At 39.3% G+C, this 21,876-nt stretch overlaps 1 protein-coding gene across 3 annotated transcripts in view; it reads left to right on the forward strand.

Moving 5' to 3' along the window:
* Rps6ka5 (ribosomal protein S6 kinase A5) overlaps positions 1 to 21,876 on the forward strand; it is a 188,633-nt gene that overhangs the window by 77,381 nt on the left and 89,376 nt on the right. For all 3 annotated transcript variants that reach the window (XM_071607600.1, XM_027931659.2, XM_071607601.1), the window contains one exon: positions 629 to 847. In XM_071607600.1, coding sequence (XP_071463701.1) covers positions 629 to 847 — 219 coding nt within the window. The remainder of the gene's footprint in view (positions 1 to 628; positions 848 to 21,876) is intronic.

The following is a 21,876-nucleotide window of genomic DNA, read 5'->3' on the forward strand; positions in this document are numbered from 1 at the left end:
GGCTTCTCTTTATATTGCTTGTAATTTAGGGCCTTTTATGTTTGTTAGTTCTAGAGATCTTCTTTGTTTATAACATCAGATTATGTTCCTTTAGGTTGTTTTTTGGGGGGGTTTTTTGTGGGTTTTTTTGGGTCAGTGAGCAGGAATATTTGAGGGCCTTTGATTTGTGTGTGTATAAGATTCTATTAAGAGCTGTCATCCTTTGTCTACATCAGTAACAAATACATATATGTATATGTACATATAGAGTGTGTATACACACACACACACACATATATTACTTAGAGATTTTATCTTTTGTCTAAAATGCCCTAGTTGTTCCAGAATTGGATTGTGGTTAGCTGACCATAATAACAGTTTCCTACAGCTAAAAATATTGAGGAGAGAGAATAACATTTAAAGTATAAAAGCATAACTTTGTCAGCTGTGGCTGGATATGTAATACTGAGTGCTAGACCTAGAAGTTTATTAGGTATGAAATTGAAGAATTCTAAAGATCTGTTTGAAATAGTAACAAGTATACTTTTCTTTTAAAGAGTATTTTTTGTGCATTAAATAAAAATGTTCATAAATTACCAGTCTGCCTATAATGCATTTTAATTCCTTTTTTTTTTCTTTTCATTTTCAGCTTATGGAAAAGTATTTCTAGTGCGTAAAATAAGCGGCCACGATGCTGGAAAGCTGTATGCCATGAAAGTTTTGAAAAAGGCAACCATTGTTCAGAAGGCCAAAACCACAGAACACACGAGGACAGAACGGCAAGTCCTGGAGCACATCAGGCAGTCGCCGTTCTTGGTGACTCTGCACTATGCTTTCCAGACAGAAACCAAGCTTCATCTCATTTTAGGTAAGTGTCAGCTGTCACACTTCTCATGAGAACGTTCTCCTCAGGCCTTGAGTTAGAACCTGCACAAAGGGCAGCACTTCAGACTTAGAAGAAATGATGTGTGTTCACTGTCGCTCTTCTTTTGGGGGACATCACAGATGACTCTGGATTTGAGACTTCCCAATGGGAAGAAGTTTAGACGCTTAAAACCCAAGTTGCATTATAATCTTAAGAAACAGTGGTGTCGTTAGGAGGAGCCATCCTGGCCAGTGTGCTTCTGTTCCCTTCGAGGAGCTGAGTTGCAAAGTGGGCCTTGATTTCAGCCCTAGATTGGGGCTGTCAGGAGGACACTGATGGAACAATAATAGGAAAGAAATTTTAAAAAGAAAGGGAAAACTTCTGTTCCTAGAGATGCTTTGCATTTTCTAGTGGAAAGCCTGCAGATAAAGGGAGCAGCCACCCACCTGCCACGCCCACTTCCCACCGGCACGTTCTGAGTCTTCCTTTCCCAACTGGACCTTTGTGGATGATCTTTGGAAAAGTCCTCAGCACACGTTGCCAGGCTGCTCTGCAGAAAAGCTGCACTGTTTTCTGTTCCTACTAAAAGCAAAAAGGAAATATGGTAGTGCTTCTAGCGTTGTGCTTTGCCATCATTGACTATTGCCACTTGGTCCTCTGATGTGTTCACATCCTCCTAGAACTGTGGTGAGGTTGGAATTTCACATAGTTTCTTTCTCTGGAAACTTTAGCTATTTCTTGAGTGTCTATTGGATGTCCACTGTAACAGGAATTGTTCATGGTGCCAGTGACTCTCACAACACCACAGGATCCCCTCAGTATGCACATCAGAGTTCTAGAAGGTGCATTCCCTGAAGTTACATATTTTGTGTAAGGTTGAAAATTAAGGTTGGGACTCAGACCTGACTTCTTCCAAAGACTGTCTTCTTGTGGCTAAATAGTACAGTCTCTGTTCTTCTATTATTAGTGGTTGCAAACAGGGTTTTATATAAATTTAGCAATTATATTAAATGTTCTCATTTTGGAAAGTATACTTTTATTGATGATGCCTAAATTTGCATTCGCTTTTTCAGCCATGAAGTTATACTTCAGGCTCCCTGTGGAATGCTTACCATCAACTAACAACCCTGAATCTTCTCTGTGCACAATCTCTCCTGTCCTGTCACAGTCCCTGTTAATGTTATACCTGCCTATTGTTCCAGTGAGTCAACACACGGCCCTCAGCCTGCCTTGTGTGTGTATCTATACTGTATGTTATTGACTGGTTTTTTTGTTATGTATTTTTTTAGTGTCAGTAACAGTGTTGTAAGGGATAGAACATTTTAATACAGTAGCTTTAAATATTTTTCACAGTGAAAAATACAGAATGAAAACAGATATTCACATGGAAAATAAATAGAAATAAATACCTGTGCTTGAATTTGGGCCTGAGTTTATTTGAGTTCTTCACCCAAGGAAGGCTTAGGAGGTCACTGAGGGCTGTTTAAGAAATGACTGTCTCATTTGACCTTCCCTCTTTAAATCATGTGAAGGTCACACGAGCCAGGAGCTGTAAGCCCAGGAGCTGTGACCCTGCCCTGCGGCTGCACCCCAGTCTGCCTCTCGCCCTCCTCCTTCCTCTCTCTTTTGCCTTTCCTCTCTCCCTTCTTATTTTATTCTGATATGGTAACTGTACTCACCATGTTTTTTATTATGTATTCTGAATAGTGTCATTTTTGTAAATCATGTTTTTAATTTAAAAGGAGATGAAATACTTTGTATCTGATTAAGAAGCAATAGTCCTTAATCATTTTGCTTTTTAGCTGTTAGCTTTTCATTATTTTTGCTCTTTGTCAGTGACCCATAAAGAAACAGATATAAAACAAAACAAGGAGACCTGTTTCTGTGCCGGTCAAGAGTGGAATACGGACTAGGTGACGTGTTTGTTCCCTAACCTGGCAGTGCATTAGAAAGCAGGCCCTGTCCTAATAGATTCACTTACCAGTTTCTTTTTGTACATGTTTAAAGTAGTTGTTCAATTTTAAAGATGAAAACCTTTCAGAAATTTAGAACAGAACTTTTAAAGACTATTTTTATGGTTTAGTAATTATTTGTAGTGCTCTGACACACATTAGGTCAATTTTTCAAATATTCAGCTATAACACTTAGTCTCTGACATAACAGAATGTCACAGACTGGGTGGCTTAGACAGCAGAGATTTATTTGTTCACAGTTCTGGAGGCTGATGTCCAGGATGGAGGTGTCAGCAGGGTTGGTGTCCTCTGAGGCCTGTTCCTTGTTTTGTAGAGGGCTGCTCCCTGCTGTCTCTTTACATGGCCATCTCTCTTGGCATGCATACCCCGGTGTCTCATTTTGGGTCCCAGTTTTCTCTTCCTGTGATGATGCCTCCCTAGAGGCCTCATTGTAACTTCATATCCAGTTACATCCTGAGGTACCGAGGATTTGGGGCTTCAGTAGAAGAGCGTTGGGGAGATACGTGCAGCCTGTTGTCTATTGATAACTGATACTATTGATCACTGACTTCATTCAGCTTCTTTGTGAGGTGATAGTAGGAAATTAGTAGTCTCTTCAGGGACCCTGCTGACCTTTGTCTGATGACCAAATAAACATTATAGATCTTTTTTAAAAAGAATGATATTTTAAAGAATATTCTGTTATTACAAAGATAATACATATACATCCGGAAGATACAGAAAAGAAAAAATAAGAATATAAAAATATATTTTCATTACCCAGAGTTTACCTTATTACAATAGTTCCTGACTTAAGATGGTTTGACTTGCCATTTTTCAACTTTAGGATGGTGCGAGAGCAGTATTCATCCAGTCAAATCTTATTCAGATTTTGAATTTTGATCTTTTCTTGGTCTAGTGATATGTGGTTTGATTCTCTCTCTTGATGCTAGGCAGTGGTCAGTCTCATGATCACAGAGGTCACCAAGCCAGACTCTACAGCACACTGTGTTGCCAACTCAGGATGTTTCAAGCATTAGACATACTAATTGCATTTTCCACATAATGATATATTCAATTTACCTTGGGTTTATTGGCACAGAACACTGTCATAACTTGAGCATCTGAGTATACACCTTTGTTACTACTTAATGTATATCCTAGATATTTTTGTCTGTGTACCTTTTTGCATACATGGTTTATCAAAATGAGAATTTATAACTAGTGTTTTAAAATTTATAACTAGTTTTTTTTCAGTTAATGATGTCTACCTTTTGCAGCAAATAAATTTTCATTTCCTTCAATCCCCAGTTATAAAACATTATTTATGGTGGTATAATGAATCACCTAAAATTTAGTTGCTCAGTGATTTATTTCTCATGATTCTGTGGCTTGGCTGGACAGGGTGGCCCTGGCGGTTTGGTCTGGGCCCACTCAGGTAGTGATCAGAGTCAGCTGGGCTGCACGGGCTACAGTGCCTTTATGTTCATGCCTGGCCGTTGGTGGTGGCTCTTGGCTGAGCCACCTCACCTCTCCTCATGGCCCCTCACCCTCCAGGACAGTAGAGCAGCTTCCTGACAGCCTGGCAATCTGAGGGCAGCCATGAAGACTGCCAAGAGGGCAAAGGTGGAGGCTGCAAGACTTCCCGAGGCCAAGTCCTGGAGCTCACACAGCCTCCCTGCCAGCACCACCCGCCTAGGTCCACGTCTTGATGAGGGGAACTGCAAAGAATCTGTGGTCATCTGCCACCAAGTCCACATTCCGACTTCACTAATGGTCACAGAATTGCCCTTTACTATTGTTTTTTTGTTTGATTGGTTTGTTGGTTGGTTTGGTTTGGTTTTTTGAGATGGGGTCTCACTGATTTTGCCCAGACTGGTCTCAAACGCATGGGCTCTTGTGACCCTCCTACCTCATCCTTTCAAGTGCTGGAGCTACAGTGCCTGGGCAGCTAGTTTGTGTAATCCAGGGATATTTACTTGGTTGTGTCCTTGTAGTGTCTTCTAGCTTATTCTTGCTTCTGCTGAATTCTAATAATTGGGAAGTTAAATCTAAAGTCTTGACAGATTGAAGTTAAACATTTTGGGCTGGAATATACCTTAGATGAAATTGTGTATTATATATAATATCAAATTAGAAGAAAACTGATTTCTAGTTATTCATAGTTATTAATACAAGAATTAGACTACATAAATTATAGCCTGATCCTTTCATTACAATGTTACATTTTTGTCCTTAGAAAATATTCTGTGTGATGTTTTGACACTTTATAATCTTAATATAATAGAACATGTTTATAATACAACAGAAAATATGAACTCCGTATCAATTCATAAAGTTCTTTCTTGAGTTCTGTTTTTTTGTTTTTTGCAAAACTAGGGATTGAACCCAGGGCCTCACACATGCTAATAAGCAAGTGCTCTACCACTGACCTACCTCCCCAGCCCTTATTTTTTATTTTGATCCAGGGTCTTGCTAAGTTGCCCAGACTGCCCTCAAACTTGGTATCCTCCTGCCTCTGCCTCCTAAGGAGCTGGGATTACAGGTATGCACCTGTGCACCCTGCAAAGTTGTGCTGTTTTACAATCCCCCTAGCACTGTGTGAGAGAGCCTCCTCTGAGTGTGTCATCAAACTTCAGATATGTGCCTCTTAGGTGAGCAGTTGTCTCATTGTAGAGTTCATTTGCTTTTCTATCTCACCCCCCACCCAATTGCCCCACCCCCACCCTTGCTGAGCCTCTTTTTATATTGCCTATTTGTACCCTTTACCCATTTTTTTCTTCTCAATTTCTAAGAGCCCCTAGAAAGAGTAACCATTTTGGTATGCATTGTAAATATTTACTCGTTTTCCACTTATTTTTTGGCTTTGTTCATTATGTTTTTAACCATGCAAAAATTTAAATGTATAGGCTGGGGATATAGCTCAGTTGGTCGAGTTCTTTCTCACATGTACAAGGCTGTAGGTTCAATCCCCAGCACCACACACACACAAAAAAAAATTGTATTGTGGAATGTATTTTTTAAACTATTTTTATTGATTATGGATTTTTTTTTGGCTTTGGATTTTGTGTTGTAGTTAAAAGACCACCTCTGATTTTTATAAAGGAACTCACTGGGTTTTTTTCTCCTTCTTCTTAATACTTAAATGGTTTTATGTTTTGCATGGAGGCCTTTAATCCAGATGGATTTTTTTCTTTGTGCAACATGAATTAAGGATCCAATTAAATCTTTTTAAAAAATAGCTGCTTAGTTTCCCTAACACTGTTCGGTAAAAAATACCTCTGACTTGAGGGTGCTGCCGTTTTGATCTGTTTCTTTGTCTTCCCAAATCTTAAAGCATAAAGACATATCTTCTTTACAAGGTTTTTGGTACTTGTGTATGGTCACAACAAGAGATGTAAAAATATTTTTATCTCTTCTGTCTCATGTGAAACTCATATTTATTTCAACAACAGTGGGAAGGAGTTGTGTATGGAAAATAATCTGTAAAAAACCTTCTCTTCTGGTGTTCTCTAGTCTGTTGATTTTGTCAAAACACTAGCTGATCTGTGACTGCATTAAACTGTCAGATTAATCAGGAGAATTCATAAGACATTAAAGAAGCAAGTCACAAAGTTATTTATAAAGGTGATGCCAAGGATTGTTCTCCATAATGAATGCCACCTCAGTCTTGCCGACAGTTCTATTATCATGAGTCATTCTTTCAGCAGGAATTAAGAGGTATGTAAAACATTAAAGTTTCACTTTTGAGTATTAGTTTCATCTCAGAAATTGCAAGGGTGACAATACTTGCTGAGATGGTAACAGAATGTTCATGCTCTATTGCAGTTGCTAGAATGACAGAACAGACAGTAACTGAAGGAACTTCCTAGCTTTTAAGTAAATATGAAAAATTCACAAGTTGGTAGATAGATACTCTCAGAGCTTTGAAAGGATTTCAATGAAGGAAGGTGTCACCACCATTAAGAACCGTGACAGAAGTTCTAAGTAAGGGAACTGGAAATGGAAAGGTTGGAAGATAGACAGACATCAGTGAAAGTTGGGACTGGAAACAGGTAGGTATTTGGAGAGTGAAAGCAGAATAGACACTCTTTCCTTGAAAGCAGTTCTTCTATCAGTTCTGCCACTTCCCCTCCCACGAGCGGGCTCTCATGAAAAGATTGCAGGAGTGAGACAGCCTGAGGAGCACTCCCTGGCACTGGTTCTTCTTTTGCATCCTCAGTGGAAAATAGTGCAGCAGAGGCTGTTTCTCCAGTTCTGTAACATATCAAGCCTTATGGAACGCACCATCACGGTGGAGTTCAGTCTCTCCATCTGCTTGTAGAAGCAAGTGGACTAAAGCACAGTAGAGAGATTTCAAGATGTGCGCAGAGGACGTGAGCTGAAACTCTGATGAAGTCACAGTGCCTTTCCTGTTCAGTAAGAGGAGTGTGTTTCCTGATGCTCTAATACAGGGCTTCTCACCAGCGATGTTAATAGTGCAGGTCCAGAAAGTTGTGCCTTTGAACACTTGATCTTTTTGTTTTGAAATGCACCAATCTAATAAATAGTCTCTGTTTAGGAAGTAGTAATTTTGACTGAAAGCAGGTATCCTTTTACCTGTAAGACATTGTCAGAATTCTACAAATAATTTTGTCTGAGGGAACTGCTAGAATCTTCAGAAATTTTATGGAGACCTTCTGTTTAAAATCTCAGCATTAAGTCATTTTTTAAACAAATTTACTTGTTTAAAGGCTTCTTCTTCCTCCTTCAGTCTCTACCGTATACACATACACACACAGCATGCTATTCTGAATCCAAGGGAAGGTACCATATAACAAAAAATAAAATCTATTTGCTGTTGTTGAATATCTGAATACAATTAGTTACTATTAAAATGAGATATAAATTGTGTCTCTCATGTGGCAGAAACGTGGCCAGAATTAAAAGAACATCCTTACGGTGGCATAGAAAAAAATATATACATACATACCTACTTATACACATACTTCTTTTAAAGGGCTGGGCATAGTGGCACATTCCTGTAATCCTAGCTACTTCCTGGGCAACTTAAAAAAAAAAAAAAAAGAAAGAAAGAAAGGAGGGAAGGAAGTAAAGGCTGGGAATGGAGTTCAGTGATAGAACAGTCCTGGATTCAGTCCCCAGCACTGGAAATAAAATCAATCTGGCATTATAACATTACAATTTCGAATTACTTTCTAAAAGAACATATGACTGTGTCATAATACTAAAATTACTGCTCACTGGGAAGTCTTAAACATTCTAACTTGTTACTTCTTTAGACATAAGCTTCTCTCAGACTTTTGATGAAGGCCTTTTTCCCACAGTCTGTGGGCCTTACACTTAGAAACTCAACGAAACTCAACTATGGAGGAATAAATGATGGATCCCTCTGCACAACAATACCTGGCTTCAGATTCTTTATCATGTAGGTTTTCTCTTTGGGATATTGCCTCCTTTAATATAATATGTGAACTGTATCAAGGTATAGACAATTTTAAACTCTTTATTCCTTCCACAAATATTTGCCTGAGTACTGTGTGCCAGGTGTTTGCATCTAGTAGCAAACAACCTACACCAAATCCTTGTCCTTGGGGCCTCTGAGTTTAAAATGGAAACAGACATTAACAAATTAGTACACCATTAAGTAATTACCATTGAAATAAGCACTGGAAAGGAAACACAAAGGGTACTAATGACAGTGTATAATGAAAAGTCCTAAATTTAATCTGGTTTATCAGAGAAGACCTTCTTGAAAAAAGTTTCACCTATGACTAAGAGCAAGAATAATCCATAACTGAGCAAAAGGAGAAGATGGGGAAGAATATTAAGGCCCAGTGATGCATCCAACATGTGTGTCAGTCTGAAGACAGGAAGATGTGTGGAGCATTAGAAACCTAACTACCCACAAGGCCAAGGTGAATGCCACAGAGTCCTGGTGGTGAGGTCAGATCAGACGGGGCTTCAGTTTTTGCAATCAAATGGACTTGGATTTAAATTGTGGCTTTGTCACTTCCCATATGATCTTGAACAGGTCACTTAGTAGTTCTAAGAATGATCTATAAGTTACTACGATATTAATTAGCCTTTTCTGCATAACAGACTACCCCAAAATTCAGTGGTCTAATCCCAGCAATTTTGAGAGGCTCAGTGCTGATCCCTCAGGGCAGTTCTTGTGTCAGTCTCTCTTTGTTCTTTTGGAAATATTCTTTCCATGATTTGCAAAAGTGCAGCTGAAATGTTCAGTAGAATTTAAGTAATGTAAAATTCACAGATTTTAGAAACATGAGTTATTTTTAACCATAGGCTACAGTGGTGTAGTGAAGGTGAAGTTGTACTGTAGTGTATTAAGGAGTGAATGGACGCAGTGGCAGGCAGAGTAATGGCCCCAAAGATGCCCACAGCCTCATCCCCAGAACCTGTGACTGTGTTGGATTACATGACAAAAGGTATAGATATTACTTGGCAAAAGGTATAGATGGAAGAGAGACTCTGTAAAATATGAGGATTATCCTGAATTACCTGAGCGGGCCCATTGTAACCATCTCACAGGTAGAAGAGGGAAGCAGGAGATGCCATGTGAGGAGGATTCGACTGCCATTGCTGGCTTTGAAGGTGGAGAAGGGGGCCCTGAGCCAAGGAATGTGGGCAACCTCTGTCTAGAAGCTGGAAAAGGCAAGGACACAGATGTCCCCAGAGAGAGCCTTTAGAAGAAACGCAACCCACCAACAGCTTGATTTTAGCCCAGTGATGTCCATATTAGACTTCTAATGACCCAAATGGTAAAATAATAAATTTATGTTGTCTATGCCACTAGGTCTGAGGTAATTTGTTAAGCAGCGTTCTGAAGTGAACATTGGGTAAGAAAGGAATGTCCTCCACATAGACCTCCCTTAATAGAAGTTGGCCACCAAAGAAAGAAGAGAGGGAAGATGTGACATGCAGGATTTAGGGAGAATAGTAGTGTGTTTTAAAATGGAAGAGTTTTTGTGCTTTTGACTTTTTCATTGTATTTGTGTGATTTCTGTTATTTTTGTTCTGAGACACAGTATCGGAATTCTTCATCTGACACCCCAAATACCAGAACACAAGGGTCTGTAAGAGCAAATTAATTGCCCTTGTATAAAAAACAAATTTTTTGAAAATTTAAATTTTGCACCAAAAAAATCAGTTACTTAAGAAAATTTCCCTTTAGCATTAACTAAAACTAATTAGACTCAAGTAATACTTTATAGAAATATATGTTAAGCATTTATAAGCCTTGAAATTCTGCTTATATTGACAGATAGGTCTGGGTATTATAAATCAGATTTTTATATTTAAGTTGTAATAATTAAAGTTGACAGTATTTTTCTATTCTATAAGTTAGAATTGATGTGTATAAATAATAACAATAGCCATTAGTTACCATGGAATAAGTGTCTATTGTATTTCTGCTCCAGCCTTTATCCTCGATAGCTCATTTAGTCCTCGTGACAATATCACATGGAAATTAAAATCATTTCTATTAATAATTTGCAGCTATAGAATGTGAGTCATTCTATCTGTAAAATACAATTTAACAAATTCAAAATAATTGAGATTTAATCATATTCATATAACAAAGAAATTCCCTTTAGTTTAATCAAGGAACCAACTGTCAATACCAGGATCATATGAGTTTTCCACTGTTATGGATTGCAAATAAATCTCAGTATAATTATAAATTGGTCACTATTTTTTAGAAGAGTCACAATTGATGAAATTTGACAGCTTCAGAGCCTATATACAGGTTTATTTCCAATTTATTTCTAATTATTGTTTTTGGTTTTGGTGGTGCGGGAGGTTGAACTCAGGGCCTGCCTGCTAGGCAAGCACTCTGTCCCTGTCTAATTATTGTCTAAAAGATGGACTGTTCATGGCCCTCTTTTGTTCTTCAGTTATAAACAGTCTAAGTCTCAAGATTTATCCTGAACTTTCTTAGGAGAAGGGATCAGAATGCCAGTACATGTCTGTTAAGAAAGATTTTCTTACCACGTCACTACAGCTTCCCTTTTACCTTTCCCTACTTTCTTTCTGCTCCCCATTGGCCCATTTCAGTTGCAGTTTTTAGCAGTTACAACATCTTATTTGTACTTTTTAATCAATGCTAAAACTTGAGATGAACTATCTACCCTAAGACTCCTTTGCAGCTATAGCAGCCAGTGATTGGGCTATTACATGTTTATTCATTTCTCGCATTGAACACGAGTGCCTTATATTTGCTAATGTTAGACTCTGTGTCTGCAAGTGGGAAAACTGCCCTGAGACTTTAAGGTCTGTCTCATCGGTGCCAAACTTCAACTAGACTTTCTATCAAAATATATTTAAATCAGCTTTTAGAGTAAAATATAAAATATGTAATTAGATAGGTATGAATCTGACAGTGAACTCACTATAAAGCTTCATTTTGTATGCACTTAATGTTTTAGAAGTTTTGGATATTTTTTTAATATATTGATTTATTAGGATCTTTCCTACTTGCACATCCCCTGTCCCTCGTCGTCTTCTAACCCTTTCCGTGAGCTCCATGAGTAACCCTGTGTGCACAGGTCCTGAATCTTAACAAGCACACTTTATTGTCCTTTTGTCCTAAGTAAAACTTCTGTCCTTGAACGGTGTTTCTTCCCCAGCAGTCCCTTTCATGGAAGACCACCTGTCTTCCCATTCTGCTCCTGGAACTCAACAAAGTGATGGTGGCTAAATGTCATTTTCAGTAGTTACTTGTCAATGGAGTTTTGGTTTTCCTGAGAACTTTTTTCTCTCCACTCCTCTCGGTCCTGTCATTTACTGACTCCTAGGACACACACAGGTGCCTTTCCAATGACTTGCTCATCAGACTTGGTTTTCTTTTCCTCCAGTTTCCCTCCATCACCCCCCACAGTCCTAGGAGCAGTAGTGATAACCAGTTCAACTCCAAGTCAGACATCTTGACCTGTTACTTCACATTAGCCGTTCCCAAGTAAGAATAGCTACACATTGGGCCATGGTCAAACCATCCATACCTGGAGACCTTAACGTCAGATGTCTTCTCTGGCCACGACCTTCCTTCTCCCCGTTTCTTGCACTCCTCAGGCAGTCTTTAATCCCCCTTGAACCCTGCCTTCCTGTTCCTCTCCCCACTGCCTTCTGGTTCCTGTCATCCTTGCAAACCTGGAACCTGCCTTGCTGGTACCCTGGAATTGCTCACCCTCCAATTCTCCCTCCTCACCTGACACTGCTGTCACTTGGATCACCTCTGATCTCTATTTCCAATTCCAGGTTGCTAAGCTTTCCTTATAGATCAATAAAATGTGTCTCTTGGGTCTGGCATGAAATCCATGCTGACAATCTTAACAGAACCTCCTGGAAGGTTAGCAAAATGTTTTACTTTTCTCTCATGAACCGCATATGAACTTTCCTACCTTTCTTCCTTCTTGAACCCTCAGCCCCATCACTCTCTTCCTGTCTGGCAGAGATGATTTGTCCTACTTCACTGAAAATATATCCAGTCGAGCTGCAGAAGACCCTCAGATTTTCTTCTGCTCTCCTTTCTTTTGAACCTTAAAATTCTCTGTATCTTGGCATTGCCTGTTAGATTAACAAAAATTAAAGATATTGTTAATAACAAGAGTTAGACATTTTTAAAAGGCATCCATTCACTGTTGGTGTGGAATATAAATGGCCTCAACCTTTTTGAACACAGTGCTTATCAAAAATTGATAGCAAGCCAGGTGTGGTGGCACAAGCTTATAATCCTAGCGACTCAGGAGGCTGAGGCAGGAGGATCACGGGTTCAAAGCCAGCCTCAGCAAAAGGGAGGCAGGCACTAAGCAATTCAGTGAGACCCTGTCTCTAAATAAAAATACAAAAAGGTCTAGGAATGTGGCTCAGTGGCCGAGTGCCCTTGAGTTTAATCCCTGGTACACCCCTACCCCCCCCAAATTGATAGCAGTTATAAAAGTTTAATATACAAGGTATTTTGTGTCTCACTAATTCAGTTTTAGGAATGTGTCCTACCAATCTGTACCTGCCCAAGTAGACAAGATGTATATACCAGGGTATTTCTTGTGGCATTATTTTCTTATCTTATTCTAATTTTATCTATAGGCCAGAAAATCCTATATTCCTGTATCTAGAACCATGGAGCTGTTTGAGATGAGAGCTGGCAAATATTTCTTAATGTAATTTTTAGATTCTTCAGTTTTTATTTGTTATCAGGCAGCACTCGTGGCATTTTTCAAACCCATCTCATCCACTCCTTAAGGGGATAGATTGTCATCTCTGTGAAAGGTGCCACGGCCCCACGGTTGGTATGTAGAAGAACCACGTGGTTTCACTTCAGCACACAGTTCAGGCCACAGGAATTGATTTCCTGTGTGTGTCAGGAGAAGCAGTTTTATTTTTAATAGCAGAAAATGATAAACAGTTGAAATGTCTTTTTGTTTCACCCCTCTCAATCCCTTCCAGTCCATCCTTTAAAGATATTACTAATTAGTTTTCTTCCCACACAGCCATAATTGGGACACACCACTGCTTAAAATCTCCCAGTGACTCCTATTTACTTGAAGAGATAGTCTCAACTCCATAGTCAGGCTTTTAGAACAGTCTGGCCCAGTCTCGGCCTGTCTTTCCCAGCCCCACTCCCATTATTGTGCTCTGATACGCAAGTTCCAGCCAAGCTAAATAATCTACTGCTCCTCTGCAAACCTGCCTTTTTATTTCCTCTTCTTTACTCGAGTGCTAACTGAGCTCACCCCTGGGTCTCAGCGTTTCCTGGCTGCAGCATCCTAGACACAGCACTTAATCTCCCGGCCCTTTGCTGTCCCATTTCCCTGCGGTTGTCTGGTTATGTGGAGTGAGCTATGTAAAGTGATAATGATCTATCCGTGATGGCTGTATTAAAATAAAGCCTAGAAGAGTACAAGATGAAACTAGAACATCTTGTTGTGCTAGAAAGTAGGAAAGAACAATAAACGGGGCGAAGGGAAAGCTCTTCTCTTGTTGGAAGAAAGCCAATGAGAGACGGGGTGATGGAGTTCAACAACCATCACTCCTGTCAGAAAGAGGGAGGAATGCTTTGTTGAGGAGCAGGATTTTTTTTTACATAGTCTCAATTGATCACCCCACAGTTTGCCAATTAATTACAAAAGAAAACATACTTTATGGTGTGGAGAATCCTGGCAAACTCCACTCATGACTTTGCACTAAGGAGGTGATCAGTAACACCAGAGTTGAGGAGAGGACCGTCCTGATTTGTTCTAAGAAGGGTAAAATCATTGCACTGGTATTAGCCAGGAATCTGTGTCTAATCATGAGGAAACACCATATAAAATCCAAATTGAAGGTTGGTCCACAAAATAGCAAGCCTCTCCTCTTCAGAGTGTCAAGATCAAGAAAGAAGGAAAGAAAGTTTCAGACAGTCATTTCTAAGGCATTATATATGATCTTTAACTAGATCCTGGACTGAATAAAAGTAGCTGCAAAGAATGTTATTAGGCAAATGATAAAATTTGAATAGGAATATATTAGGTAATAGTATTTTTATCATAGTTGAAGGTTCTGATATTAAATCACCGTGGGAGTGTGAGAGCATGTCCTGGGAGATGCACATTGAGGTACATAGGAGTAGAGGAGCATGATATCTCCAATGTGGGTCAGGAAATTTTTGTGCCATGTATAAAAACAGACAGGAAGAGAATTCTAAAGCAAAAGAAGCAAAATGGAAACAATTGGTGAACTTTCCTAATGAGTATATGGAGATTCCTTACACTGAAATTTGCAGTTTTCTCTGAATTTGATATCAAGATAAATTATTTTATTTTTAAAGTCCCCAAGTGAAGCATTGTGACCTAGGAGAAACGGTCTTAATAGGGCTTCCTTTAGGAGCCACTGTATGATGTGGTGGACAGCTTTCACCAAGCTTCCTAAATAGAGCCCTTTCATATCACTCTTGAGGCTTCCTGCTAGAAGCCTTTGGAACAAGATAACAGTGTATAGTTTTTTCCAAAACAGTGTTGTCCAAGTTTGTGGTATTCTTCTGCTCTGCCTTTGTTCAAAGCCACAATAGCATGTTGAGAAGGGTAGATAGAGTACTGTATTGTCTTTCATATATACCTTTTTTTATAACTCAACATTTGATGATATTTGGTCTATAGACAATTTGAGGTTCTAATTTTTGGCCAGAACCGTGATTGTAGCTCTTCATTGACAAATTCAGATTCGTCTGCTTTAATGGGCAGGTAGGTTAAAATAACTTGGTAAAAATTAAGGAGATTTCTGCAAGGTTGCAGACATTTCTGCCAACAAGGACAAGTCCTTTTCTTAAGAAACCAGCCGGGTTGCCCTGCTGCACAACCTAAATTGCTTAAGTTCCATGCTATAAAATCGGTCCACCATAATTTTAGTTTGGCACATTCTCAGAAAGATTTAAACTAATTGTTTACTCTAGCCATTAAAACAACAACTCAGTATGGATCCAATCAGACATCTGCTCTCAAGGTCTGCGGTAGTCTGATGAGCCTTCAAAACTTTAATTGGGAAAAACCCCTAAGATAATGAAATTATGTGACCAAATATATATTTAAAACATCTTCTGTGTTGGCTGTAAGTGGTTTAAAGAGTCAAAGGACATAATTATTGCTTTGAAGGCATGTTTTCTGACACTAATTAGCAAGACCAACTGCCTGACGAGGCTGTTCTGATAAGCAGCAGTGAAGTCACATCAGAAGGGACAAGAGCAGCTGGAAGAGGCCTGTGAAAGCACCGTCTGTGGAGCAGATGCTTCAAGTCATTGCCCTTACTTCTCCAGTTAATAAACTGTGCAACTCTGGATCATTTATTTAACTTCTCCAAGTTTTACTTTTATCTCTAGCAATTGTTATATTTCCTCTGAGGATTATACTATTATGGTTTCTTTTTTTTTTTTGGTATTAGTAATTGAACCTGTGGACACTTTTTCATTGAGCTACATCCCCAACCCTTTCTAAAATTTTCTGAGACAGGGTCTTGCTAAGTTGCCCAGGCTGGTCTTAAACTTGTGATCCTCTTTTCTGCCTCCCAAGTTGCTAGCATTATAGGCCTGCACCACCATACCCAGGTTACCATTAGCATTCCTACTTCACAGCATTGTTTATGAGGGTCAAATTTATTATACCTAAATAGAACAGGCACAGAATAAGTGCCCAGTATCTGTAGTTATTATTATCATTTGTCTAGTTTCAGAAGCAGAGGTCAATATATGTTAAGATTCAGATTTTAAAGGAGGGCAGCCCAAACCCTTGATAATATTACTAGATTCTTCTCTTTCAATAGTCCTTTCCCACTTTCTTTGACTTTCTGGGGTTATTAAGATGTTACTTTTATTTTTTTTTTTGAGAGAGAGAGAAAGAGAGAAATTTTTTAATATTTATTTTTTAGTTTTTCGGCGGACACAACACTTGTTTGTATGTGGTGCTGAGGATCGAACCCGGGCCACATGCATGCCAGGTGAGCGCACTACCGCTTGAGCCACATCCCCAGCCCCAAGATGCTACTTTTATATATATATAAAAATCAGTAAGCCAGGCACAGTGGCACATGCCTGTAATAATCCCAGGGGCTCAGGAGGCTGAGGCAGGAGGATCACCACTTCAAAGTCAGCTTCAACAATAGTGAAGCACTAAGCAACTCAGTGAGACCCTGTCTCTAAATAAAATACAAAATAGGGCTGGGGATGTGGCTCAGTGGTTGAGTGCCCCTGAGTTCAATCCCTGGTGCTAAAAACAAAAAACCATCAGTAGCCAGAGGGGTGATTGACAATGCTACTCAGTCCATTTTTGTTATATTCCCACAAAGGCAAAAAGCTGAAGAAATATCAATAAAAATGAAGCAAGCTCATCCTATTCCTGACAGTTTTTCTATAACGAGAAGAGTAAAAACAGCATTGGCTTAAAAAAATTAAAAGAAATGAATAAGCTTACAACTTATGGGAGAATTGCCCAAAACTTGAGAAAGAATTTCCAGAAATGTAACTGGCCCCTAATTCTGTCAGATAAGTTTTTCAGGATATGTGAGCTGGCATGGGTCAAGAACCCACTAGGCAGGTTGTACCTTAAATACTCTAACTGTAGGCAGTTTTCACTCAGATTATTCAGCCTGAGCTTTTTAATACATGTTTTATGTGAACAGAGTAATTTGGGCTCAGCTGGAAAGGGGCAGGAGTCATGGTGGCGTGGGGGGGGGTGCTTTCTTGAGTTACAAAGCAGAGAAGACTCATCCTCTTAATGTCAGTGAGGCTTGACCAGCTCAGGGTGTCACTAACCATTTTGAAGTCACTAGTGATTCTGGCCCAGAATTTGCCTGTATTTCTATTTCTGTTGCTTCCTTTGAGAGAATAAAACTTCAAAATTAAACTCAGATTTAATAATGTTCAAGACAGTCTTTTCCATGTTTTGGCTTGGTTCGGTCGTTGCCTGATGAAGTTGTTCTGAGTTTCCAGGGCGAGCCCTGACCGTCCCCTACAGTTGCTTTGTCTCCTGATAAACAAATAGGTGTAAAGACTCCAGAGACACAGCTTCAGCGCATCCTCAGTTGTCAGAGCTTGTTGAAGATGAAAAGCCCTCGCTGCACCTCACTTTTCTTCAGCTTCAAACCTCCCCTGTCTAACTCCAGAGAAGCTCTAGGGAGCTGTGCCAAGCAGGGGTGAAAACAGGGAGGAGTGATCTCAACACTCAGAAACGTGGGACCCTGGGTGTCAGCGCTGGGGACGATCCCATGTCTGTGTGACACTTAGGAAAGAGCCATGGTGCTCTTCTTACTCACAGATGTCCCCACGTGCCATCAGTCAACACTCGCTGATCTATAGTCAACTCACTAGGAGCTTTTCATTCAGAGTTCTGCTGTATTTAAGGTGCTCTTTGCACTTGGTTTGGCTAAAATTCCTTGGAGAATCTTATTTAAGAATTTTTTTAATGTATGTTGATCTTGTATCCTGCTCCTTAGCTGAATTTGCTTATCAGCTCTAGAAATCTTCTGGTGGAGTTTTTTGGGTCTTCTAGATATAAGGTAGTACATCAGCAAGGAGAGATAATTTGACTTCCTATTATATCTCTTTAATTTCCTTTTCTTGTCTGATTAGCTAGATTTTTAAGAACTGTGTTGAATATGAGTGGTAAGAGTGAACATTCTTGGTTTTTTTTCCTGATTTTAGAGGAAATGTTTTCAGTTTTTCTCCATTCAGTATGATGTTGGCCTTGAGCTTGTTGTATGTAGCATATCGCTTTCCTAATGAATCTGCTGAGAAAGAAATCAGAAAAACTGTCCCATTCACAATATCTGCAAAACAAACAAAAACAACTTGGGAATAAATCTAACTATGGATGTAAAAGACCTCTACAATGAAAGCTATAAAACACAGAAGAAAGAAATTGAAGTAGATCTTAGAAGATGGAAAGCCTTCCATGTTCTTAGATAGGCAGAATTAATATTGTCAAAATGGCCATACTACCAAAAACATCATACAGATTCAGCACAATCCCCATCAAAATACCAATGACATTTCTAACAGAACTAGGAAAAAAATCCTAAAATTCATTTGGAAGAATAAAAGACCCAGAATAGCCAAAGCAATCCTGAACAAGAAGAGTGATGCTGGATACCTGATCTCAAATTGTACTACAGAGCTACAGTAACAAAAACTGTGTGGTATTGGCATCAGAACAGACATGAAGACCTATGGAATAGAACAGAAGACACAGAGACAGGTCCACATAGTCATCTGATACACAACAAATATGCTAAAAACATATTAGAGAAAAGATAGCCTTTTTAACAAATGGTGCTGGGAAAACTGGATATCCCTATGTAGAAGATTGAAACCAGATCTCTTTAATCCTGCACAAAAGTCAAATTAAAGTGAGTCAAAGACCTAGGAATTAGACTAGAAACTTTGCAACTTCTAGAAGAAAATATAGACTCAACACTCCTAATTTATTGGCACAAGTACCGTCTTTCTTAACCAGACCCCTAAAGCTCAAGAAATAAAACCAAAAATCAATAAGGAGTGGTATCAAGTTTAAAAACTTCTACACAGCAAAGGAAACAAAGAGTATGAAGAGAGAACTTACATTAATGGGAGAAAATCTTTGCGAGCAACTCCTCTGACAGGAGGATTAATATCCAGAATATATAAAGAACTCAAAACAATAAATACCAAATAAATAAATAGCCAACAAATATATGAAAAAATGTTCAACATCCTTAGCAATCAGGGAATTGCAAATCAAAACTACGTAGAGATTTCATCTCACTCCATTAGAATGGCAATCATTAAGAATACAGACAGTAATAATGATGCTGGCAAGGATGTCAGGGAAGGACATACTCATACATTGTTGGTAGTACTGCAAATTAGAACACCCACTTTGGAAAACAATATGGGGTTTCTGCAAAAGACTAGGAACAGAACCACCATATGAGCCAGCTATCCCACTCTTTGGTATTTATTCAAAAGAATTAAGATGAGCATACTGTAGTAACACAGGCATATCAATGTTTATTGAAGTGCAAGCCACACCAGCCAAGTTATAGAACCATCCCAGATGCCCATCACCGTATATACACAGTGGAATTTTATTCAACCATAAAGAAGAATGAAATTATGTCATTTTCTGATAGGTGGATGGAACTAGAGAGCATCATGTTAAGTGAAATAAGCCGACTCAGAAAGTCAGAGGTTGGATGTTTTTTCTCATATGTGGAAGCTCGAGCAAAATAAGGAAAATGGTGGGAGCAGGGAATTCCTAGAAGGGAGATAGTGGAGTAAAGGAAGAGGATAGAGGCAGGAGGGAGGTGGGGTGGGAAAAGGGAAGAACAGTGGAATAAAATGGATCAAATTGTGCATGTACACATATGATTATGCCACCGTGAAGTTCACCTTTATGTGTATCTGTAAAGCACGGTTAAAAAGAAACTATCAATAAAAGAGAAGGAAGACTAGTAAAGTAGAGGAAGGGGAACAGCAGGAGGGAGGAGGGAGGAGGGGAGGGAAAAGGAAGCACTAGGAACTGAAGTGGAGCAATTATATTCTATGCATGTATAATTATGTCAAACCCCAGTAGTACATATAACTATAATACACTAATAAAAACACTAAGAGTTTTTAATTTAATGTTGTTATTTTTTATATGGTTCTAGGTATTGAACCTAGGGTCTCACACATGCTAAACAAATGCTCTAACTTAGCTGTGTCCCAGCCCATCCTTGGAGAATTTTATAAAACCTGTGAATGCTCTCAAAAGAATGCACATATGCTTGCATGTACTCAAAACAATTCCACATAATTTCAAGGAATTTACATGAATCTCTTTCAGGCTGGTTCATGGAACCTCCTCTTAATATTATGAAATTAGCCACAGAAATCTTTCCTCCTTCCTAGGAGGGTCCCTATAGAGTTGTCCTACCACTCTTAACATGGGTAACTCAAGATGATGATAATGATGACAATGACAACTATTGTGCTTTGAGCTGTTAATATTTGTCAGACACTGTGCATTCCTTATATCTAGCAGTGAACCCCCATCATGCCTTGCAGACCTTTCCCATCTTGGGGGAACCAGCTCCCCCTCCAGTTGCTCAGGCAAGGCTGCCCTTGCCTTCACCGCTGCTGTCACTTCCTCCTAGCCACTGCCCTCTCTCACCTTGCTTATTGCAGTGACCGCTTCCACCCTTATGGTTCTCAACCCAGAAGCCGCAGCCATTGATACGATTAAAACGAGTTATGTTAAAAAAAATTTTTTTTACTAGTCAAAAAAAAAAATTTTTTTTTAAAGAGTCATGTCATATCAGCCTTCTCTCCAGGTTTCCATTTCAGACTAGGTAATGAAATCCTGGCAGTGGCCAGGGCCTCTGTGTTACATTGCCTGTGTTCACATAGACCACAGTAAGTCGTGCAGTGATGGCACATAGAACAGACCGAATAATGGCCTGTCAGGCCCTTTCCAGCCCTCCCTTTGGCCCTAATTCAGTTATCTCGGTGACCTTGACTGCTGCTGTCCTTCCTTGTTCTGTCATAGCCATCTGGCTTCCCCTCTGATCCCTGAATATACCAACTCTGCTCCTGCCTCAAGGCTCTGCACTAGTTGTTAACTTCTGCCTGGAACCTTCTTCCCCAAAATATCTGCTTAGCTCCTGTGTTTACCTAACGTTATTTGCTCAGAAGTCACCTTGGTGCGACCTGTAGTGACCACTCTCATTTAGAAACCATCCTCATCTCCACCCTGGTGTTCTCTACCCGCTTCTATTTGGGTTGTCTTTCCATAGTAATCATGACCTTCCAATGCTGTCGGGGTTTTATGATTCTGTCTTCTCCCAATAGCTTCACTAGTGAGATTTTTGCCTGTTTTGTTCACTGCTGTGTGCATGGTGCCTCGAAGAATGACTTATTTAATAAGTACTCAGATGGTTGTTGAATGGGATGAACAAACCCTAGGAAGATGCACTGTTCTTTAAGTATGGATTTATTTTTTTATTTTTTTTTTAGATTTTTTTTATTGGTTGTTCAAAACATTACAAAACTCTTGACATATCATATTTCATACATTAAATTCCAAGTGGGTTATGAACTCCCATTTTTACCCCAAATACAGATTGCAGAATCACATCGGTTACACATCCACATTTTTACATAATGCCATATTAGTAACTGTTGTATTCTACTACCTTTCCTATCCTCTACTATCCCCCCTCCCCTCCCCTCCCATCTTCTCTCTCTACCCCATCTACTGTAATTCATTTCTCTCCTTGTTTTTTTTCCATTCCCCTCATAACCTCTTATATGTAATTTTGTATAACAATGAGGGTCTCCTTCCATTTCCATGCAATTTCCCTTTTCTCTGACTTTCCCTCCCACCTCATGTCTCTGTTTAATGTTAATCTTTTCCTCCTGCTCTTCCTCCCTGCTCTGTTCTTAGTTGCTCTCATTATATCAAAGAAGAGATTTGGCATTTGTTTTTTAGGGATTGGCTAGCTTCACTTAGCATAATCTGCTCTAATGCCATCCATTTCCCTGCAAATTCCATGATTTTGTCATTTTTTAGTGCTGCG

Source organism: Marmota flaviventris, chromosome 2 (genome assembly GCF_047511675.1).
Source record: "Marmota flaviventris isolate mMarFla1 chromosome 2, mMarFla1.hap1, whole genome shotgun sequence".
In the NCBI taxonomy this organism is placed as follows: Eukaryota; Metazoa; Chordata; class Mammalia; order Rodentia; family Sciuridae; genus Marmota; species Marmota flaviventris.